Raw genomic sequence first — 19,988 nt, forward strand, 5'->3', positions numbered from 1 at the left:
CTAGAAATGTAGTAATTAAAATCACCAATGAATAGAGGCAGCTTCTAATAACTCAATATGTAGTTTTTGTTGTTAAACTGATATTTAATTTTGATTTGCTTACAGATATACGTTAATTGGTTGGAGGTGAATTTTATTAGTTTAAAATTATCATTTCTTTTTAAAATTAATTTTTTTAATTGTTGTTCAGGTACAGTTTTCTGTCTTTTACTCCCATGCCAGCCAACTCCCCACCACCCCTCCCTCTCTGTCCCATTTCCACTCCCCCTAGTTTTTATCCATGTGTCCTTTATACTAGTTTCTGTAAACCCTTCCTTTTTTCCCCTGAAATTCCCTCCCCTCTCCCCTCTGGCCACTGTCAGTCAGTTCTCTATTTCAGTGTCTTTGTTATATTTTGCTTGTTTGATTGTTTTGTTGTTTAGGTTCCTGTTAAAGGTGAGATCATGTAGTATTTGTCTATCACCACCTGGCTTATTTCACTTTGCATAATGTTTTACAGTTCTATCCATGCTGTTGAAAAGGGTAGGAGCTCCTTCTTTCTTTCTGCTGCATAGAATTCCATTGAGTAAATGCACTACAGTTTTTCGATCCATTCATTTATTGATGGGCATCTAGGTTGCTTCCAACATTTGGCTATTGTAAATTGTGCTGCTATGAACATTGGGGTGCATAGGTTCTTTTGGATTGGTGTTTCAGAGTTCTTAGGGTATAATCCTAGCAGTGGAATTGCCAGGTCAAAAGGCAAATCCATTTTTAGTTTTCTGAGAAAATTCCACACTGTTTTCCATAGTGGTTACAGCACTCTGCAATCCCACCAACAGTGTACTAGGGTTTCTTTTTCTCCACACCCTCTCCACCACTTGTTGTTTGTTGCTTTGTTTATGATGGCCATTCTGACTGGTGTAAAGTGGTATCTCATTGTGGTTTCAATGTGCATCTCTCTGATAGCTAGTAATACTGAGCATCTTTTCATGTGACTCTAGATCCTATGTATGTCCTCCTTGGATAAGTGTCTGCTCAAGTCCTTTGCCGATTTTTTAATTGAGTTGCTTGTCTTCTTAGAGGGATCACAATACCTAATACCAAATTGTATTACAAGGCCACCGTAATTAAAACAGTCTGGTACTGGCATAAGAACAGACACATGAACCAGTGGAACAGAACAGAGAGCAAAGAAATAAATCCAAGTATCTACAGGCAATTAATATTCGACAAAGGGGGCAGCAACATAAAATGGAGTAAAAATAGCCTCTTCAACAAATGGTGTTGGGAGATCTGGATAGCTACATGCAAAAAAATGAAACTCGAGCACCAACTTACACCACACACAAAAATAAATTCAAGGTGGATAAAAGACTTAAATATAAGCCATAACACCATTAAAGTCCTAAAAGAGAAGATAGACAGGAAAATCTCAGATATTTCATGCAGCAACATGTTTACTGATATGTCCCCTAGAGCAAGGGACATAAAGGAAAGAATAAACATATGGGATCTCATCAGAATAAAAAGCTTCTGCGTGGCTAAAGAAAACAGTATTAAAATAAAAAGAGAACCAACCATATGAGAAAACATATTTGCCAATGATACCTCAGACAAGGGGTTAATCTCCAAAATATATAAAGAACTTACATGACTCCACTCTAAGAAGATAAAATTACCATTTCTAAGTCTTAAAAAATACCATTTTGTTAATTTAAAATTTTTACTTCTCTGGTTAAGGCTACTTCAGATATAAAATGTATCAAAATAATACTGATCTGCCTCTTTTACCTTGAAGATGAGACTGAGTTTGGTAGGATTTTTCAAATCTGGCATGATTTCCTCTCGAATCTTGATAATGAATTTTCCAATGGCTAAAAGCAGAATACTAATGTATCCCATTTTGTACAAGTTACATCATCTGTCCCAAAATTGCAGGGATCATCTTGGTATGTATTTCCTACAATTACTTCATTCCATCTTCACCATTACTGCACTGAATATTGTTATTTACTCTAAGCCTGAGTTCTGTGTGTCATCCTGCATTTGATTATTACTCCCTTCAGTATTTTCATTGTAGTTGCCCCTCAGTTGTTGGACATACATTTTCTGCAAAGCTAATGACATTACTTTTCTGCCTCACCTCAGGTTATCATTGCCCTCTCAGAAAAACACCGTTCCCACATTCCGTACAGGAACTCCATGATGACCAGTATCCTAAGAGACAGTCTGGGCGGGAACTGCATGACGACCATGATTGCAACACTCTCTCTGGAGAAAAGGAATATTGATGTATGTTGGTTCTTCTTTCTGGAGCTCTCAGTCTGAGTTTTAACATTACTCTATACAATAGAGTTGAGGGTCCTGGGTGGGTTTCCATCTTTTCAGCTGGGTTAGAGTACATATTCAGGTTAGAATATACCCTCCAGAATTCACACCTTTGGGTTATTCATCAGCATTGTAACTACCCATTTGAGAATTGATTTCACATATACAGGATGGTTTGAAGAAGCCCCATACACAAATTTCAGAAGACCTCCTGACCACTTGGGCCAGAGACGTGAGAGAAAAGACCCATTAGCTTATCCTACTCTATTTTTCTCTGGTTTACTAAGATGCCTTGGAGACATTTCCAAGGTGTGTTCCTCAACGTGTCTCTGGGCACAATACCCATGATTCTTTGGCAGGGTCTGGCTACCAAATGGCTTTCCTGAGTTGCTTTATGATGTTTCATGCATTTCGGTTTAGTATTTGGGATCTAGATTTTCTCTGAAAGAAGAAGTGGCAGGGGGCCTCTCCAAACAAGGCCAAGCCCCAAGTGCACTGTATTTTGCCTTGAAAGCCTCTCTTTTTGGTCTGTCACAGATATTTCATTTGTAGTCTTTCATGTTTATGGATTAGGTTATCTGCTCTGATTATGATTGGCATATGTGATTCTGCTTTAACAATCAATAGTTGAGAAACACATACCAATTGCCATTTAGGACCTCAGGATCTTCCACACCTTTGGCATTGATCATTTTATTAAACTCAAGCCACATTTTAATAAAAATAATGTTCTAGAGCAAAACTCCCTAATATAGAAGCACGTTTCCTCATTGTGTTTTATACATGTCGCTCTTTAGGTGTGCATCTTTTTCCTGTGAACAAAAATTAAGTTTTATCTCTCTGTGCTGTAACATTTTAAGGCATTATTTGTTTTCTTAGGAGTCTATATCTACCTGCAGATTTGCACAGCGGGTGGCACTCATAAAGAATGAAGCTGTTCTTAATGAAGAAATTGACCCCAGATTGGTAAGTAAACTTTAACTGACTGTGTTAAAAATCAAAGCACTATGTTAAAGATTAGCTAAACTCAGGAGGCACTGGCTTCCCCTAATCAGGCAATGTTCTAAGTCCTGAGAACATATTAACTCATTTAATTCTCACAACAGCCTCATGAGTAGATGCCATCTCTATCTCCATTTTACAGATGAGAAAACTGAGGCACAGCAATATTAAATAATTTGTTCAGAGTCCCAGTGCTACTAAGTAGCAGAGCCAGCGTGCAGACACAGTCTGACTCAGGGTCCGTGCCCTTACCTGCAGCCCCCCATTACTCCACTGGTAAGGTGTGCAGTGAGTCCTGAGGAGGTTTATGGTGGGAATCACACACAGTTACATCTGTGTGCAGGTCATAGCCTTTCAAAGCACTTAACTTTCTGGAGACAATAATAAACCATCTTTTGGAAAGCTGTAGAAAAAAAAGAAGTCCTCATATTTATTAAATAGAACCATATTTTAGATAACTGTTGTTATTTTTCTAGAGACTTATAAAACTTAACAATGGTTTGGTCCATGAAAAAATGGTCAAGCTTCTAGTTTCACAAAAATCAACTGTACTTTATCAAAGTTCTTTTTTAAGCAAAAATGCTTGTAAGTTACCTGATTCAGCTACTCATTATAAGTGTAGATATTTTTCTTTATCCTCGATTAGTCTTACATAAATGAAATGCAAAGTGGAATCAACTCATGCCAACACAAAAAAGGTTAAAGTAAAATTTTCAATTTTGTAAAACTCCAAAATTAAGATTATAGTACTTTGCAAGTCACTCAACTTTCCTTTTATTTCTTTAATTTTTCTAGAAACAAGCTGGGGGAAGCTTAGTAGCATGCATTGTAAAAAATGATGAGAAATCTTATCAAGAGTGTTTTATTTACAAAGTTCTCAAGTTCCAAAAGAAAAATCTCAAATTCACTTTTACCCATATTAATGACTTCCTCTTGATTATTTGCCCTTCTTTCCCTGAAATCATTCCATTGAAGGGTAGAGGAGAAGGAGGAAAAAGAAATAATGGAGCTATGTTTTGTCCTGCTCGCCTCAGGGGGCCTGAGCTCCCCTGGTGGAATTCTCTTCAGAAGAAACCAATGGGTGAGGCAGGATCTGTTCCAGTACTGGCCCTGGTCAGATACAGCATCCCACAAGGCCCCCACTGGAGAAAGGCAACAAATGTCAAAGGAATTGTGTCAAGTGGAGTTGAACTCCTAGGATGAATTCTTCTGCTGTCCCAACCCTGCCAACTGCCCTGTAACATTACTGTGCCAAAGGAGAGACAGTAATGAGGGTATTATTAGCTGGAAGCCAGAAATTAGTTTATAATTAAAGGAAAATAAATATTAGACATTGGGACTTTTTTCTTTAAATTTGTCTAGAGAGACTTTTCTTTGAAGAAACTTGAAGAATTTGAAGAAAGGTAAACATTATTATGTATTTGATGCAGGTTAGTTGGGTATTTAAAGAAAAAAAGAAATCGGGAGTCAAAAGCTAATAGCTGATAATTGAACAAATACTGAGGTCTTCCTGGTGCAGAGCAATCTGGTAATAGATAAGTGTGGTTTCTTAGTCCCTTTTATAATTGCTTCAAAAACTGACATTACCATTCATTAATTTATGTACAGAGTTTTCCTGAAGCACACGTGCAACTGAAAATTTGTCCTCAAACCACCCAAAATACAACTTGAGTGAGATTTCCTATGTCTTACTCTCAAAATTTAATGGCAAATATGGACCAGCCCTGTAACATTGGACTTGCTTCCTTTATAAGTATTAGTGCCTCAGAGGGACAACGTGATAAAATAACTGTGAAAAGATATGAAGGAACCAACCTCAACCCATAGACGAGATCGGGCTTGACCACCCATGGTCAAACAGGGTGGGTTTTGACTACGGAAGCGGGAGGTGGGATGACCTGAGGGAGTTGAAGGGGGAAATAATAGGAACAACTGTTAACAGCATAAACAATAAAACATAAAAAAAATAAAAGAATAAAAATGCATATAGGTAGTATCCACAAAACAAAAACAAAACAGAACAAAAAGTCTGTGTACAGGCCAGATTCTATGGTCACTGGGCATGTGTCAAAATCTTCTCAGGATGGCTCTCATTCCAAAATTCCTGCAGTAATTTGAGGGAAAGTGTGACTGGGATAACTTCAAAATCACGAAAAGTTAGCTAAGTTGTAAGATTTCAGTAAAACAGAAGGTAATTTGTTTGTTGGATTTGACATTGGAAGTGTCAGTAGAGGCAGAAAACATGGCATCGAGATTAATTTAGTAGAGGGAGGGTAAAAATGAACGACTCACATAGTTCTGTCCAAGGATTTTCATTCTGCATAGCTTCATGATTCTAAGAATGTTTCTGAAAAGAAGCAACAACCAACATCAACTCAATTCTGCACGTTTAAATGAAATTCTAGAAGTACTGACATGTTCAAAATATTTATGTCACCTTTTTTTGAAATTCTGGCCCTATTTATATGGTACAGATAATATGAAACTCACCTGTATAAAATTTAACAAGCATCTTTTGAAATATATGTCTGAGGCTACAGGAAGCAAGAGAATTCCCCAGAGCTGGGAACAAAGCTGAGGCTGCAGTTGTCATGGAGAGGAAGGATGAAGGGGGTTTTAATAAAGGCTTAGAAGTCAAAGTTCTCAGACGGTGCATGTTGAACCTAAGACATCTCTTCTCTCCCCAGTAAAACCAGTGAAAAGTTGAACCTGAAAGGAAGAAATCTGTTTCCTGGCTTAGGGAGATGCAAAGGAAATGTTTCGGCCTTAGCCAAGACTAAAAGTAGAATAAAACATTGTTTCTCTGAAAATTTGAAATTCTAAAGCTCTGCCTCACATGAGTTTGATGTTCAAATTTGCATGATTTTCTTAGTCTGGTAACTCCAAGCCAAGAAGTTGGAAAATGAATACTTAAATAAATTAAAAAAATAGAAATACAGAAACTAAAAAGCATAAAAAGTGAAAACAAAAAGCCAAACCAAAGATAGAGTTGAGAGAAACAAGAAAACCTGAAATTTTTTTTTAAAGATTAATAAAATGAACAAACCTCTGGATGATCTATGAAAGAAATTTATAAAGAAGGCACAAATTGATAGAACAAATATTTGAAATACTGAGGGATTTAACTAAAGGTACATTAAATATATTAAAATAATAATAAAGTATTTTGAATGATTTTATGGTATAAATTTGAAAACTTAAACAAAATGGATAACATCCTAGGAAAACATAACACTGAAACTAAAGCAAGAAAAATTTACAAATATTAATACATCTACAACTAATAAATAAATGGACTCAATAATAATAAGCTACTGAAAAGAGGGAAGGGGAGAAGAAGAGAAGGAGGGAAGGAACAGACTCAGTGTTGTTTTTTTTTTTTATGTTTACCAAATATTGAAGGAAGAATAAAAGTTGGATTTCACCCACTAAATTTTATTTTAGGAACTTTGCATGATGGTTGATCATATGATCATTAATGTAATATGCGGTAGCATTAGAAAAGAAATTAATGTATAGTAAAAGGAAAATAGCCATGGGAAAAATAAATACCAAATGTAGGGAAAGCTATACAGGGGCAATGGCTTCAAAAGACTCTGTAATGTTTTATTTTTGTTTTTTCAGTCATAATCTATTTTTTTATTGTTATTCAAGTACAGTTGTCTCCATTTTCACCTTGCCATGCCCCCATGCCACACCCATCCCTTCCTCCCACCTTGAACCTACCCCCTTTGGCTTTGTCCATGTGTCCTTTATATATGTTCGTCCATGGCCCTTCTCCTGTATTCCCCTATTATTCTTCTCCCCACTTTTCTCCGGTTACTATCAGTTTTTCCTTTATTTCAATGTCTCTGTTGTTTATTTCTTAAGCTTAGTGGGTACATTGGTGTTCATGTAAGGGGTTTCAGTTATGTCAGTTGGTGTGCAAAGTGTTCTTATATCCCTTTGTATCTCTGAGGTCATTCATACTGACAAAACAATTACACAACTTAAGGTGATTCATCACATTTACAGTTTAAAAGATAAAAATTATGTGATCACATCATTAGATGCAGAAAAAACATTTGATGACATTAAACATTTATACATAGTTTGGAAGATTCATCAAACTTTGAATATTGAACATTCTTTTTTCTAATTTTTTAAAATTATTTTATTGTTGTTCAATTACAGTTATCTGCATTTCCCTCCCACTACTCCCCCCACCCCAGCCAATCCCACCTCCCTCCCCTGCTTCTACCCATACCTCAGTTTTGTCCATGTGTCCTTTATACTTGTTCCTGAAAACCCTTCCCCCCATTATTCCCTCCCACCTCCCCTCTGATTACTGTCAGATTGTTCTTAATTTCAGTGTCTCTGGTTATATTTTGCTTGCTTTTTTCTTTTGTTGATTAGGTTCCAGTTAAAGGTGAGATCATAATAGTATTTGTCCCTTACCACCTGGCTTACTTCACCTAGCATAGTGCTCTCCAGTTCCATCCATGCCATTGCAAAGGGTACGAGCTCCTTCTTTCTGCTGCATAGTATTCCATCGTGTAAATGTACCATAGATTTTTGATCCACTTATTTGCTGATGGGCACTTAGCTTTCTTTCAGTGCTTGGCTATTATAAATTGTGCTGCTATGAATATTGGGATGCATGGGGTCTTTTGGATTGGTGTTTCAGGGTTCTTAGGGTATAATCCCAGCAGTGGAATTGCTGGGTCAAAAGGCAGTTCCATTTTTAGTTTTCTGAGGAAATTCCATACTCTTTTCCACAGTGGCTGCACCAGTCTGCATTCCCACCAACAGTGCACTAGGATTCCCTTTTCTCCACATCCTCTCCATCACTCGTTTGTTGATTTGTTTATGATGGCCATTCTCACCAGTGTGAAGTGGTATCACATTGTGGTTTTAACGTGCAATCTCTCTGATAGCGAGTGATGCTGAGCATCCTTTCATATGTGTCGGGCCCTCTGTATGTCCTCCTTAGAGAAGTGTCTGTTCTAGTCTTTTACCCATTTTTTAACTGGATTTTTTATCTTTCTAAAGTGGGTCATGTGAGTTCTTTATATATTTTGGAGATCAAAGCCTTGTCTGAGGTATCATTGGCAAATATGTTTTCCCATGTAGTTGATCCCATTTCATTTTAATGCTGTGTTCTTTAGCCATGCAGAAGCTTTTTAATTTGATGAGGTCCCATTTGTTTATTCTTTCCTTTATGTCCCTTGCTCCAGGGGACATATCAGTGAAGATACTACTGCATGGAATGTCTGAGGTTTTCCTGCCGATGTTTTCCTCTAGGACTTTTATGGTGTCATGACTTATATTTAAGTCTTTTATCCACCTTGAATTTATTTTTGTGTATGGTGTAAGTTGGTGATGGAGTTTCATTTTTTTTGCATGTAGCTGTCCAGATCTCCCAACACTATTTGTTGAAGAGGCTATTTTTACTCCATTTTATGCTTCTGCCCCCTTTGTCAAATATTAATTGCCCATAGAGACTTGGGTTTAATTCTGGGCTCTCTGTTCTGTTCCATTGGTCTATGTGCCTGTTTTTATGCCAGTACCAGGCTGTTTTCATTAACATAGCTTTGATATAGTTTGATATCAGGTATTGTGATCCCTCCTGCTTTGTTCTTCTTTCTCAAAATTGCTGTAGCTATTCAGGGTCATTTATGGTTCCATATACATTTTTGAAGTGTTTGTTCTATATCTGTGAAATATGTCATTGGTACTTTAATAGGGATTGCATTGAATCTATAAATTGCTTTGGGTAATATGGACATTTTGATTATGTTAAATATTCCAATCCATGAGCATGGTACATGCTTCAATTTGTTTGTCTTAATTTCTTTCTTCAGTGTTGTATTGTTTTCTGACTATAGGTCTTTTACCTCCTTGGTTAAGTTTATTCCTAGGTATTTTATTTTTCTTGTTTCTATACATAAAATGGGATCCTTTTCCTGATTTCAGTTTCTGATATTTCATTGTTGGTGTACAAAAAAAGGCCTTTGGTTTCTGAATATTGACTTTGTATCCTGCTGTTTTGCCAAATTCACTTACTAGGTTGAGTAATTTTTTGGTGGAATCTATAGGATTTTCTTTGTACACTATCATGTCATCTGCAAGCAATGACAGTTTTGCTTCCTCCTTCCAATTTTTATGCCTTTTATTTCTTTTTCTAGTCTGATTGCTGCAGCTACAACTTCCAGTACTATGTTGGATAGGAGTGGTGAAAGCGGGCATCCTTATCTTGTTCCTGATCTTAGTGGGAAAGCTCTAAGGTTTTTCCTATTGAGTATGATGTTGGCTGTAGGTCTCTCACATATGGACTTTATTATGTTGAGCTATGCTCCTTTATTCCAACTTTGCTAATTTTTTTTATCACAAATGGATGCTGTACCTTATCAAATGCTTTCTCTGCATCTATTGCTATGATCATGTGATTTCTGTCTTTCCTTTCCTTTAAGTGATATATATTATGTTTATTAATTTGCAAATATTGTACCATCCTTTCATCCCTGGGATGAATCCCACCTGATCGTGGTGTATGATTTTTTTAACATATTGCTGGATGAGGTTTGCCAATATTTTGTTGAGAATTTTAGCATCCATGTTCATCAGCAATATTGGCCTAAAGTTTTCTTTCTTTGTTATGTCTTTATCTGGTATTGGGATTAGGATGATGCTGGCTTCATAAAAAGAGTTTGGGAGTCTTCCATCATCTTGGATTTTTTTGGAATAATCTGTGAAGGATAGGGATTAGCTCATCCTTAAATCCTAAAAATTCTCCTGTGAAACTGTCTGGTCCAGGGCTTTTGTATGTTGGGAGCTTTTTGATTACTGCTTCAATTTTATCAGCTGTTATTGATCTCTTCAGGCATTCTGCTTCTTCTTTCTTGAGTTTTAGAAGATTATATTTTTCTAGAAATTTGTCCATTTCACCTAGGTTTTCAAATTTCTTGATGTATAGTTCTTCATAGTAATTTCTTACAATCCTTTGTATTTCTGTAGTATCAGTTGTAATCTCTCCTCTTTCATTTCTGATTTTGTTTATTTTGGTCCTCTCTATTTTTTTCTTGGTGAGTCTGCTTAAAGGCTTGTTGATTTCATTATCTTTTCAAAGAACCAACTTCTGGATTTATTAATCCTTAGAATTGTGCTTTTACTCTTTATGTCATTTAATTCAGCTCTGATATTGGTTATTTCCTTCTTTCTACTTGCTCTGGGCTGTGTTTGTTATTGTTCCTCGAGTTCTTGTAGGTGTAGTGTTCAGTTGTTTATTTAAAATATTTCTGTCTTTTTTAGAACTTCCCTCTCAGGACTGCTGAATATTGAACATGCTTAAAGTGATTAAGGGTATCAACCAAATATTACAGCAACCATTTTAAAAGTAGATTGTTAAAGGGAATAAGACAAGCATGACAAGCATGCCTTTTTTTCCTTTCCTTTACATATTTACTCATCTGGACATAAAAGTTAAATAGATCTAAATTTTAAGAGTTAAATGAAATAAAATGAAACAAAATATTCTAAACCAAGCACTATTTACTCTCTATTGTTCATATCATTCTGAAACACTTGGAAGTCCTAGCTAGGACAGAGACAATTTTTAAGAAATGAATGAGGATTTGAAAAAGAAGAACAAGTTCTGTTGTTATTTGCAGACAATTTGGTTGCTTATATAGAACATTCAAGAGAGCATTTAATGATAAACAGACCAAAATAATGTTCAGAAAATTATTTAGTGCACAATCCATGTATAAAATGAATCACTTTCCTATAAATAAAAAACCAACGATTAGAAAATGCAATTTTATAATAACTGCATTTACAATAGCAACAGACTTTAAAAAATTCTAGGAAAAATCTAATTAAAGACATGAGGTATTTACAGAGAAAACTATAAATCTTTATGAAAAGAATCAATGGAAAACCATATCATGTTTATGAATATGATGATTCAGCATCATAAATTTGACACCTTAGTAAATTTATTTTATTTATTTTAATCAAATTTATTTTCTGTTAAAATTTGAGGAGAACCTTTGGCAGAATTTTATAAGCTGGGTCTAAAATTTATATGAAAGAGGAAATGACTGAGAATAGCCAAGTCTGTTATGGAAAAGAACAAGATAGAAGTGTCTTGTTCTATCTGGATGCCAAAATGTTTTAAGCTCATTAAAACAGAGAGTGGCAAGCCATACATATAGTCAAGCAGAGAAATGTTTTTAGCCAATAGCCTAGAAAAAGATGCATTTATATGTGAAAATATGTTATATAACAGCAAGCCCATCATGGTTAGCTGTATAAAAATTAATTAAATCAGATCCAGATCTCATACTTTATACAAAATAAAATCAACCTAAATGTGATAAGCAAAGCTTTAAAACTTTTATAGGAACATATACAAAAATGTTCCTATGGTTTTAGGTAAAATAGATTTTCTTTAAGGATACATAGAAATACAACATAAGGGAAGAAGTTGATAATAAAATTATATTGAAATTTAAAACTTTCATTTACCAAAAAGAACACTACAAAATGAAAAATATGACAAAAATTGGGAGAAAGTGTATATATTGAACAAAACTAATAAAGTGTTCACATCCAGACTATGTAAAGAAGCTTGCAAATGAATAAGAGAAGCAAAAACAACCCAATTGAATCGGAGCGAGAATGTGAATAAATAATTCACAGAAGAGCAGACCCAAACAGCCCATGTATATGAAGACGATCAACTTCTCTAATAATCATGAAAATGCAGATTAGACCTGATTGAGATACCATTTTATACCTACCTAATTGACAGAATTAAAGTCTCTGTCTGTGCTACATACATAGTGTCAAAAATGTGGAAAAAGGGAACATGTATACGCAGCTGATGAGAATGGAAATTTATACAATTCTGAAGAAAAATTTAACAACATATTGTATAGGACTTCTGGCCAGGATGGAGTCATAGGTAGACACACTTTACCTCTTTGCACAACCAAAAGAACAACATATAAAAAAAATATCCAGAAGTGCCAGAAAATTGAACTGTGTGGAAGTCTAACAACCAAGGAGTTAAAGAAGAAATATTCATCCAGATCAGTAGGAGGGGTGGAGATGGGTAGCCACATTGGAGAGGACTCTCAGAAAGAGGATGATTGGCAGAGTTGGCGAAGCAGTGGCTGGTGGAGAGGGCGGTCCCATATGTGCATGCAGATAAACTGGGTGGAGTGAGACAGACCTCGCAACCCAGGGTTCCAGCATGGGGAAGTAAAGTCTCAAAAGCTCTGACTGTAAAACCTGTGGAGGTTGTGGTGATGGAAGAAACTCCCAGAATCACAAGAGAGTCCATTGGAGAGACACACAGGGTCCTAGAATGTACATAAAACCACCCACCCTGGAACCAGCACCAGACAGGCCCAATTTGCTTGTGGGTAGTAGAAGTAACTGAAAGCTGTCAGAGAACTGAGCAAGCAGCATTTTTCCATCTCAGATCCCTCCCCAACATAGAGCAACACAACACAGCAACATGGGTTACCCTGCCCTGGTGAATACCTAAGGCTCCACCCCTTGCTGTGTAACAGGTGCACTAAGACAAAAATATATGGCCCAAATGAAAGAACAGATCAGAGCTCCAAAAATAGAACTAAGTGATGAAGAGATAGCCAACCTATCAGATGCCCAGTTCAAAACACTAGTAATCAGGATATTTACAGAAATGATTGAGTATGGTCATAAAATAGAGGAAAATGTGAAGGCTATGCAAAGTGAAATAAAGGAAAATGCACAGGGAACCAATAATGACAGGAAGGAAACCAGGACTCAAATTAATGTTTTGGAACAGAAGAAAGAAATAAACATTCAACCAGAACAGAGTGAAGAAACAAGAATTCAAAAAAAAAAAAAAGGAGAGGCTTAGAAACCTCTGAGACAACCTTAAATGTTCCAACATCCAAATCATAGGAGTGCCAGAAGAAGAAGAGGAAGAGCAAGAAATTGAAAACATAATGAAGGAGAACTTCCCCAATCTGTCAAAGGAAATAGACTTCCAGGAAGTCCAGGAAGCTCAGAGTCCCAAAGAAGTTGGACCCAAGGACGCACACACCAAGGCACATCATAATTACATTACCCAAGATTAAAGATAAAGACAGAATCTTAAAAGCAGCAGGAGAAAAGGAGACATTTACTTATGAAGCAGTTTCCATAAGACTAGCAGCTGTTTTCTCCAAAGAAACCTTGCAGGCAAGAAGGGGCTGAAAAGAAGTATTTAAAGTCATGAAAGGCAAGGACCTACATCCAAGATTACTCTATCCAGTAAAGCTTTCATTTAGAATGGAAGGGCACATAAAGTGCTTCCCAGATAAGATGAAGTTAAAGTAGTTTATCAACACCAAGCCCTTATTATAAGAAATGTTAAAGGGACTTATCTAAAAAAAAAAGATAAAAAATACAAAGTCAGTAAATGAATGGATCAAAAAATTATGGTACATATACACAATGGAATTTTATGCAGCAGAAAGAAAGAAGGAGCTCCTACCCTTTGCAACAGCATGGATGGAAATGGAAAACATTATGCTGAGTGAAATAAGCCAAGCATTGAAAGACAAATGCCATATGATCACACCTTTAACAGGAAGCTAAACAACAAAACAAACAAGCAAGCAAAATATAACCAAAGACACTGAAATAGAGAACAGGGGGACAGTGACCAGAGGGGAGAGGGGAGGGAATTTCAGGGGGTGGGGGGAATGGGAAGGATTTACAGGAACTAGTATAAAGGTCACATGGATAACAACTAAGGGGGGTGGAAATGGAAGGGAGGTGGAGAACACTGGGGGGGGGGTGGGCTGGGATGGGAGTAAAAAACAGAAAACTGTACTTGAGCAACAATTAAATAAATAAATAAAAATAAATTATTGAAAAAATGCAAACAGTAAAATGACAATAAACTCACAACTATGAACAACCAGACCTAAAAAAAACACAAAAACAAACTAAGCAAACAACTATAACAGAAACAAAATCACAGAAATGGAGATCACATGGGGGGTTAGCAGGGAGGGGGAGGGGGGAAATGGGAGAAAAGGGTACAGGGAATAAGAAGCAGAACTGGTAGGTACAAAATAGACATGGGAATGTTAAGAATGGTATAGGAAATGGAGAAGCCAAAGAGGTTATTTATAAGTATGACCCAAGGACATGAACTAAGGGCAGGGGGGCATGCTGTAGGGATCTGGGATACAGGGCAGAGGGGAATAAAGGGGAGAAAAAATGGGACAACTGCAGTAGCATAATCAAAATATATTTTAAAAAAAGATAACAATATATTGTGTAATAAAGGGAAGATATAATACTCTACTATCACAATTCCCCATGGTGTACACTATGGGGAAACTCACATATGTGCCCAGAGACTATAACAGCAATGGTAAAAATCCTAAACGTCCATCAACAGGAAACGTGGATAACTAAATTGTGATTTATTCCCTTACTTAAGTAAAAAAATATATATATATATATATATATATATATATATATATATATATATATAGTCGCTCCGAAAATTAATGAACTAGAGTGACATTAAGCCGTATAAAGTGGTATAAAGAAACTTGGGACTAGCTGGTGTACCTCAGTGGATTGAGCGTAGGCTGCAAACCAAAGGGTCACTGGTTCAATTCCCAGTCAGGGCTCATGCCTGGCTTGTGGGCTGGGTCCATGCTGGGGGCCACTTGAGAGGCAACCACATATTGATGTTTCTCTTCTTCTCCTTCCCTTCCCTTCTATATGAATGAATGAATGAATGAGTGAATGAATGAATGAATGAATGAATGAAATCTAAAAAAAAAAAGAAAGAAACTTGGGTAAAAACAAGTTGCTTGCCCTGGCTGGTGTGGCTCTGTGGATTGAGCACAGGCCTGTGAACCAAAGACTCACTGGTTTAATTCCCAGTCAGGGCACATGCCTGGGCTGCAGGGCAGGTCCCCAGCTGGGGGCACATGAGAGGCAACCACACACTGGGGAAAAAAAGTTGCAATTACATGTTCTTATAAAAGACAGTGTTGATGCAGTGATAGTAACATTTCCATAAAATTTAAGGCATAGAAAATGATACCATACATTATTTATAGTATATCCATACATATGGAGTAATAGCTGAAAACATGGGGAAGTGCTCCCCAGCACATGCAGTTCAGTGATAACCTCAGAAAGGTCAGAAGGGGGAATAGGAATAAGGAGTTCTAGTTTTGTCAGTAATGTTTTATTTGTTAAAAATAATTTTAAAACTATTCTAACAAAATGTTAAGATTTAACAGTGCTTAGTGGTAGGTATGGGAGTGCCTTTTACATCATTCTCTATACGTTTTTTTCATCCTCAAAATAGTTTATAATTTGAATATATATGATCCTGGTCAGATGTCTCACCAAAAGGTATCAGGTTCAATTCCCCGTCAGGGCACATTCCTAGGTTGCAAGTTTGATCTGTGGTCGCTCACCTAGGGGTGTATGGGAGGCAATTGATCAATGTCCGTCTCTCCCTCCTATCTCTCAGTCTCCCTTCCTCCCTCCCTCCCTGTCTCTCCAAAATCAGTAAACATATCTTTGGATGAGGATTTTTAAAAAAAAGAACAAAGAAAAAATGTTTGTTCTCTCTCACCAAGTCCCCTTTAACGAGGAGCTGACATTTACTTTCTGCCTGGACATTTGTAGATGATTATACGCCTACAAAAGGAAATCCAGGAGCTGAAGGATGAACTAGCCATTGTCACTGGGGAGCAGAGGACAGAGGCGCTCACAGAAGCAGAGCTCCTTCAGTAAGCATGCAGCCTCTTTTTTCTTTTTCCTTAACAGTATAAGGTTGTGTTAACTTCTTTGTTGGCCCTAGTGTTATGAATTCACCTCAAAGCGTGAAGGTCTCCCGGGACAGTCTGAAATTGCATGGAGGCGCCAGTTAAGAGTGGCGGCTTTCCATGAAAAGCTGGATAAGGCTGGTAGTGTTTTTGTCAACCGAGCTTTGAGGAAGCAGGGAACGGAGCATTGAGGATGGGAATGCCCTTCTCGTGCCAACTAAAGAAAAGGGGCTGTATAATAGTCATGCAGTTTTAAAACACATTTACTAAACACTCTCATGCTGTAGACCTCCAATCTGAAAGGAAGTCAAGAATGTCTTTGTGTATTAAACAGCATCTTGCTGCAAGCACCAATATATCCCCAGCCAAAGTAAGCTCTCTCTTTTAATAAATAGGTGGCCCATATACTATAGTTCAAACACTTGAAATGGAAATGAAACCAGGTATTCAGGGCTTTACATGAGAGCAGCATCATTCAGAACCTTCAGATGTGTGGCCATATGGCACGTCAGTGGCATGAGATGGCTCCATTTTCTCTCTAATCATGAGGGGCTTTCTTGTTGTTTCTGTGCTGCTTAGGAAGCGTTGGTGGAGCGATAATAATGAATGAGGCTTGGAAAGCAATGGTAGTTTCTATTTCCAAATAAGCACTAGAGCTATACAAGATCTTTCTAAATGTATATTGCCATTTCACCTAACCCTCTCTCAACATAGAAAATGGTAAATAACAGAGATAATAAAAATATTTTCTTTAAACTATTTCATGGCTGCCCCTGGAGGTAAGTCTAAAGCAAGTTTTCTGTTATACAGTAAGCTTCTATTCCTCTAGATAGCATTTCCTAATTTTAGAAGAGTGTGTTTAATAATATGATAGGCCCTTAAGGCTTTCCTCACAAATCTGCTTTGTGACATATATGCAACTATAAGCTGAAATATAATGCCAAAATTCACATTTTTTAAAATTTCATGTCACTCCTTGAAATAAGTTGAGGTACCTTACATACTGAGAATTCCTTCACTATGGTCCTCCTGTCACCTCAAAGAAAGGAATTACCAATTATTATCTTTGAAGGTGTCACCTCAGAATTTTGATTTTCATGTCATGGTCCTGCCATGAAGATAAAATCATTCTAAACCTTTCCACAAAAGTAATTTAATAGAGGACACATACTATAAAGGACATGGTATAGTGGACACGCTGCAGCATCCAGCAATCAGGAGAGACAGTAGCTGCCATGGCCCTGGAACAAGGGACAGGGATAGAAGGTTGTGATAGCAAAGCCTGAGTGGAGCTGACATGCAGGAACTGGACCACAATGAATGCTGTCACCAGTGGAAGCAGGGCCACTGAGGAGCCCCAGGTGCTGGGAAAGACATCATCATAGCAGGAAGCCCTAGCTTCTCCCTCCTCTCTCCTTCCAGTCCCTTCCCCAATGACTCCCATTGGCTGAACGACCCAGAAGCCAGCTGTTAAAGAGGTCAGGGAATGGAGTTTCCAAGGACAAAAGGAGAAATGACCAACATATCAAATAAGTACCAGTGTATTCCTTAATTCCTGTGTATCCTGCATATGACGCAGGAGGCTTGGTTCAAGGGTAAAATTCTGAAGTCAGATTAAGTAAATATACACTGCAGGTAGTCAGTCTCAGCTGCACCAAATCTGGGGAATTATAGAGCTGATACAAAAAAGCATCCAGTGCTTGCTTTGGCAGCACATACACTAAAATTAGAATGACACAGAGAAGATTCATATGGCCCCTGTGCAAGAATGACATGCAAATTTTTGAAGTGTTCCATATTTTTGACCAATCTGGAATTACAACTAAATTGTGGGAGATCACCCAGAACAAACCATAGTACAGTGGCGAGAGAAGAGCCTTATAACCTTGGATAGACAGAAGAATTATCTTCAGCACTAACTGACTGGTGGAGAGTGTGGTGGAGACTTGAGGAGGCTGGATGGGCACCCAAAGGTGGCCACGTCAGTGGGATAATTAAACAAATGGTTGGATCCTCCTGAGAAGTGTGGGATCTAAACCCTTAGCTTTGATTCCCAGCCTAGAGCACCAGAACCCAAAAACTACACAGATAACAACTGACAGTGAAAAGTGGCTTGGTTGCTCTCTGCCAAAGATGGAGAGCTTGAGACATAAAATGCTGTTTAAGGGCCAATGCACACATTTTCATTTTCAGCCACTTACCCAGGGCTCCAGCAGATGTAGAGCAGCACACGGTGTGCTGGAGATGCCTGAGGAGAGACTGGGGACAAGAGTTTTGGGTAGAAAGCTGAGAGAGTAGATACCAGGATCCCAGTGTTGAGTCATCCCCCATACTGCAGCAGCCATCCTGCACAGGCAGACCACTTCCCTCCAAGCAGCAGCAACCTGAGGAGAAACAATAGCCCCAACACCAGGAGGAAGTCTTTCCTGCCCTATGGGGGCGTACGCCTGACTGCTAGGTGCAGAGTGACTAGGTTAACAACTAAAGGAGACAGCCACTGACAGTAGATCCTTGGCAGTCTTGGAGCAGGCTGTCTTAAGTTCAGACAGGTCAACATCTGATTTCACCAGAGATCAATACAGAAAGAAAAAACAGTGGTAAATACTAGAGGCTACCAAGATAAAATCCACTGTGATCTTCTCCATGATTAGCAGTATTTTCTTTCCTGCACAGATTTTTAACATTCATTTCTTTTCCATCAACTTTGTGCATTTTAAGTTACTATATTTTATATTATAGTTTATTTCTCTCCTTTCTTATAATAGTCTTAATGTTTTTACCACCTTATTAATACTGATTCATATGCTGTTGATGGTGGTATTGTGGCAGGGGGGAGAATATTTTTGTGGATGTGGGTTTGTTCCCTAGGCTTTGTGATTTCGTTTTGGCAGCACTTGCACAATAGCATACAAGTGCTAATTATAGTGAGAGAGGAACACAGGTATAAAGGGAGTAAAATGGCAATGAATAAGTACCTATTAATAACTACCTTAAATGTAACCATCTAAAAGACACAGCTTAATCGATAAGAAAACATGACCCCTACATTTGCTGCCTGCAAGAGACCCACCTCAGAACAAAAGACCTACACAGATTGAAAGTGAAGGGTTGGAAAAAAAATATTCCAAGCAAATGGACAAGGAAAAAAATCTGGAGTAGCAATACTTATATTGAAAATAAATAAACTTCAAAATATGGCCATAAAAAGAGACAGAGAGAGACACTTTGTAATACTTAAGGGAAGAATCCATCAAAAAGACATAAACCTTATAAACATATATGCACTCAACATAAGAGCATCCAAATATATAAGGAAAATTTTGGAGGACTTTAAGAAAGATATAGACAGCAACACACACATACTAGGGGATTTTACCACCCCGCTATCAACCATGGTTAGATCTTCCAAACATAATATCAACAAGGATATTGTGCCATTGAACAATGCCCTAGATCAAATGAACTTAACTGATATATATATACATATATATATATACACAGAGAGGGAGAGAGAGAGAACCCTTCATCCCAAAGAAGCAAAATATACATTTTTTTAAATGCACATGGAACATTTTCAAAGATAGACCACATGATAGGACATGAAACAAGCCTCAACAAATTCAAGAAAATTGAAATCATATCAAGCATTTTCTTAGACTACAAGGGCCTGAAACAAGAAACCAATCTCAAGGAAAAAAAATAAAATAACACTCAAATTTGTGGAGTTTGAATAGCATGCTATTAAACAATGAATGGGTTAAGAATGAGATTAGGGAAGAAACCAAAAAAATTCTGGAAACAGCCCTGGCTGGTGTAGCTCAGTGGATTGAGCGTGGGCCTGCGAACCAC

At 37.4% G+C, this 19,988-nt stretch overlaps 1 protein-coding gene and 1 non-coding gene across 2 annotated transcripts in view; both read left to right on the forward strand.

Moving 5' to 3' along the window:
* The window catches only part of KIF6 (kinesin family member 6), a 425,073-nt gene that overhangs the window by 152,475 nt on the left and 252,610 nt on the right, over positions 1–19,988 (forward strand). The window contains exons 8-10 of the mRNA XM_037146181.2: positions 2,131–2,274; positions 3,190–3,276; positions 16,000–16,103. Coding sequence (XP_037002076.2) covers positions 2,131–2,274; positions 3,190–3,276; positions 16,000–16,103 — 335 coding nt within the window. The remainder of the gene's footprint in view (positions 1–2,130; positions 2,275–3,189; positions 3,277–15,999; positions 16,104–19,988) is intronic.
* Positions 17,836–17,942, forward strand: LOC119050090 (U6 spliceosomal RNA). Its single transcript, XR_005082674.1, has one exon. It is a non-coding gene; the product is annotated as a U6 spliceosomal RNA (small nuclear RNA).

This window comes from Artibeus jamaicensis, unplaced genomic scaffold (genome assembly GCF_021234435.1).
Source record: "Artibeus jamaicensis isolate MK-2021 breed Jamaican fruit bat unplaced genomic scaffold, CSHL_Jam_final contig_1803, whole genome shotgun sequence".
Classification (NCBI taxonomy): Eukaryota; Metazoa; Chordata; class Mammalia; order Chiroptera; family Phyllostomidae; genus Artibeus; species Artibeus jamaicensis.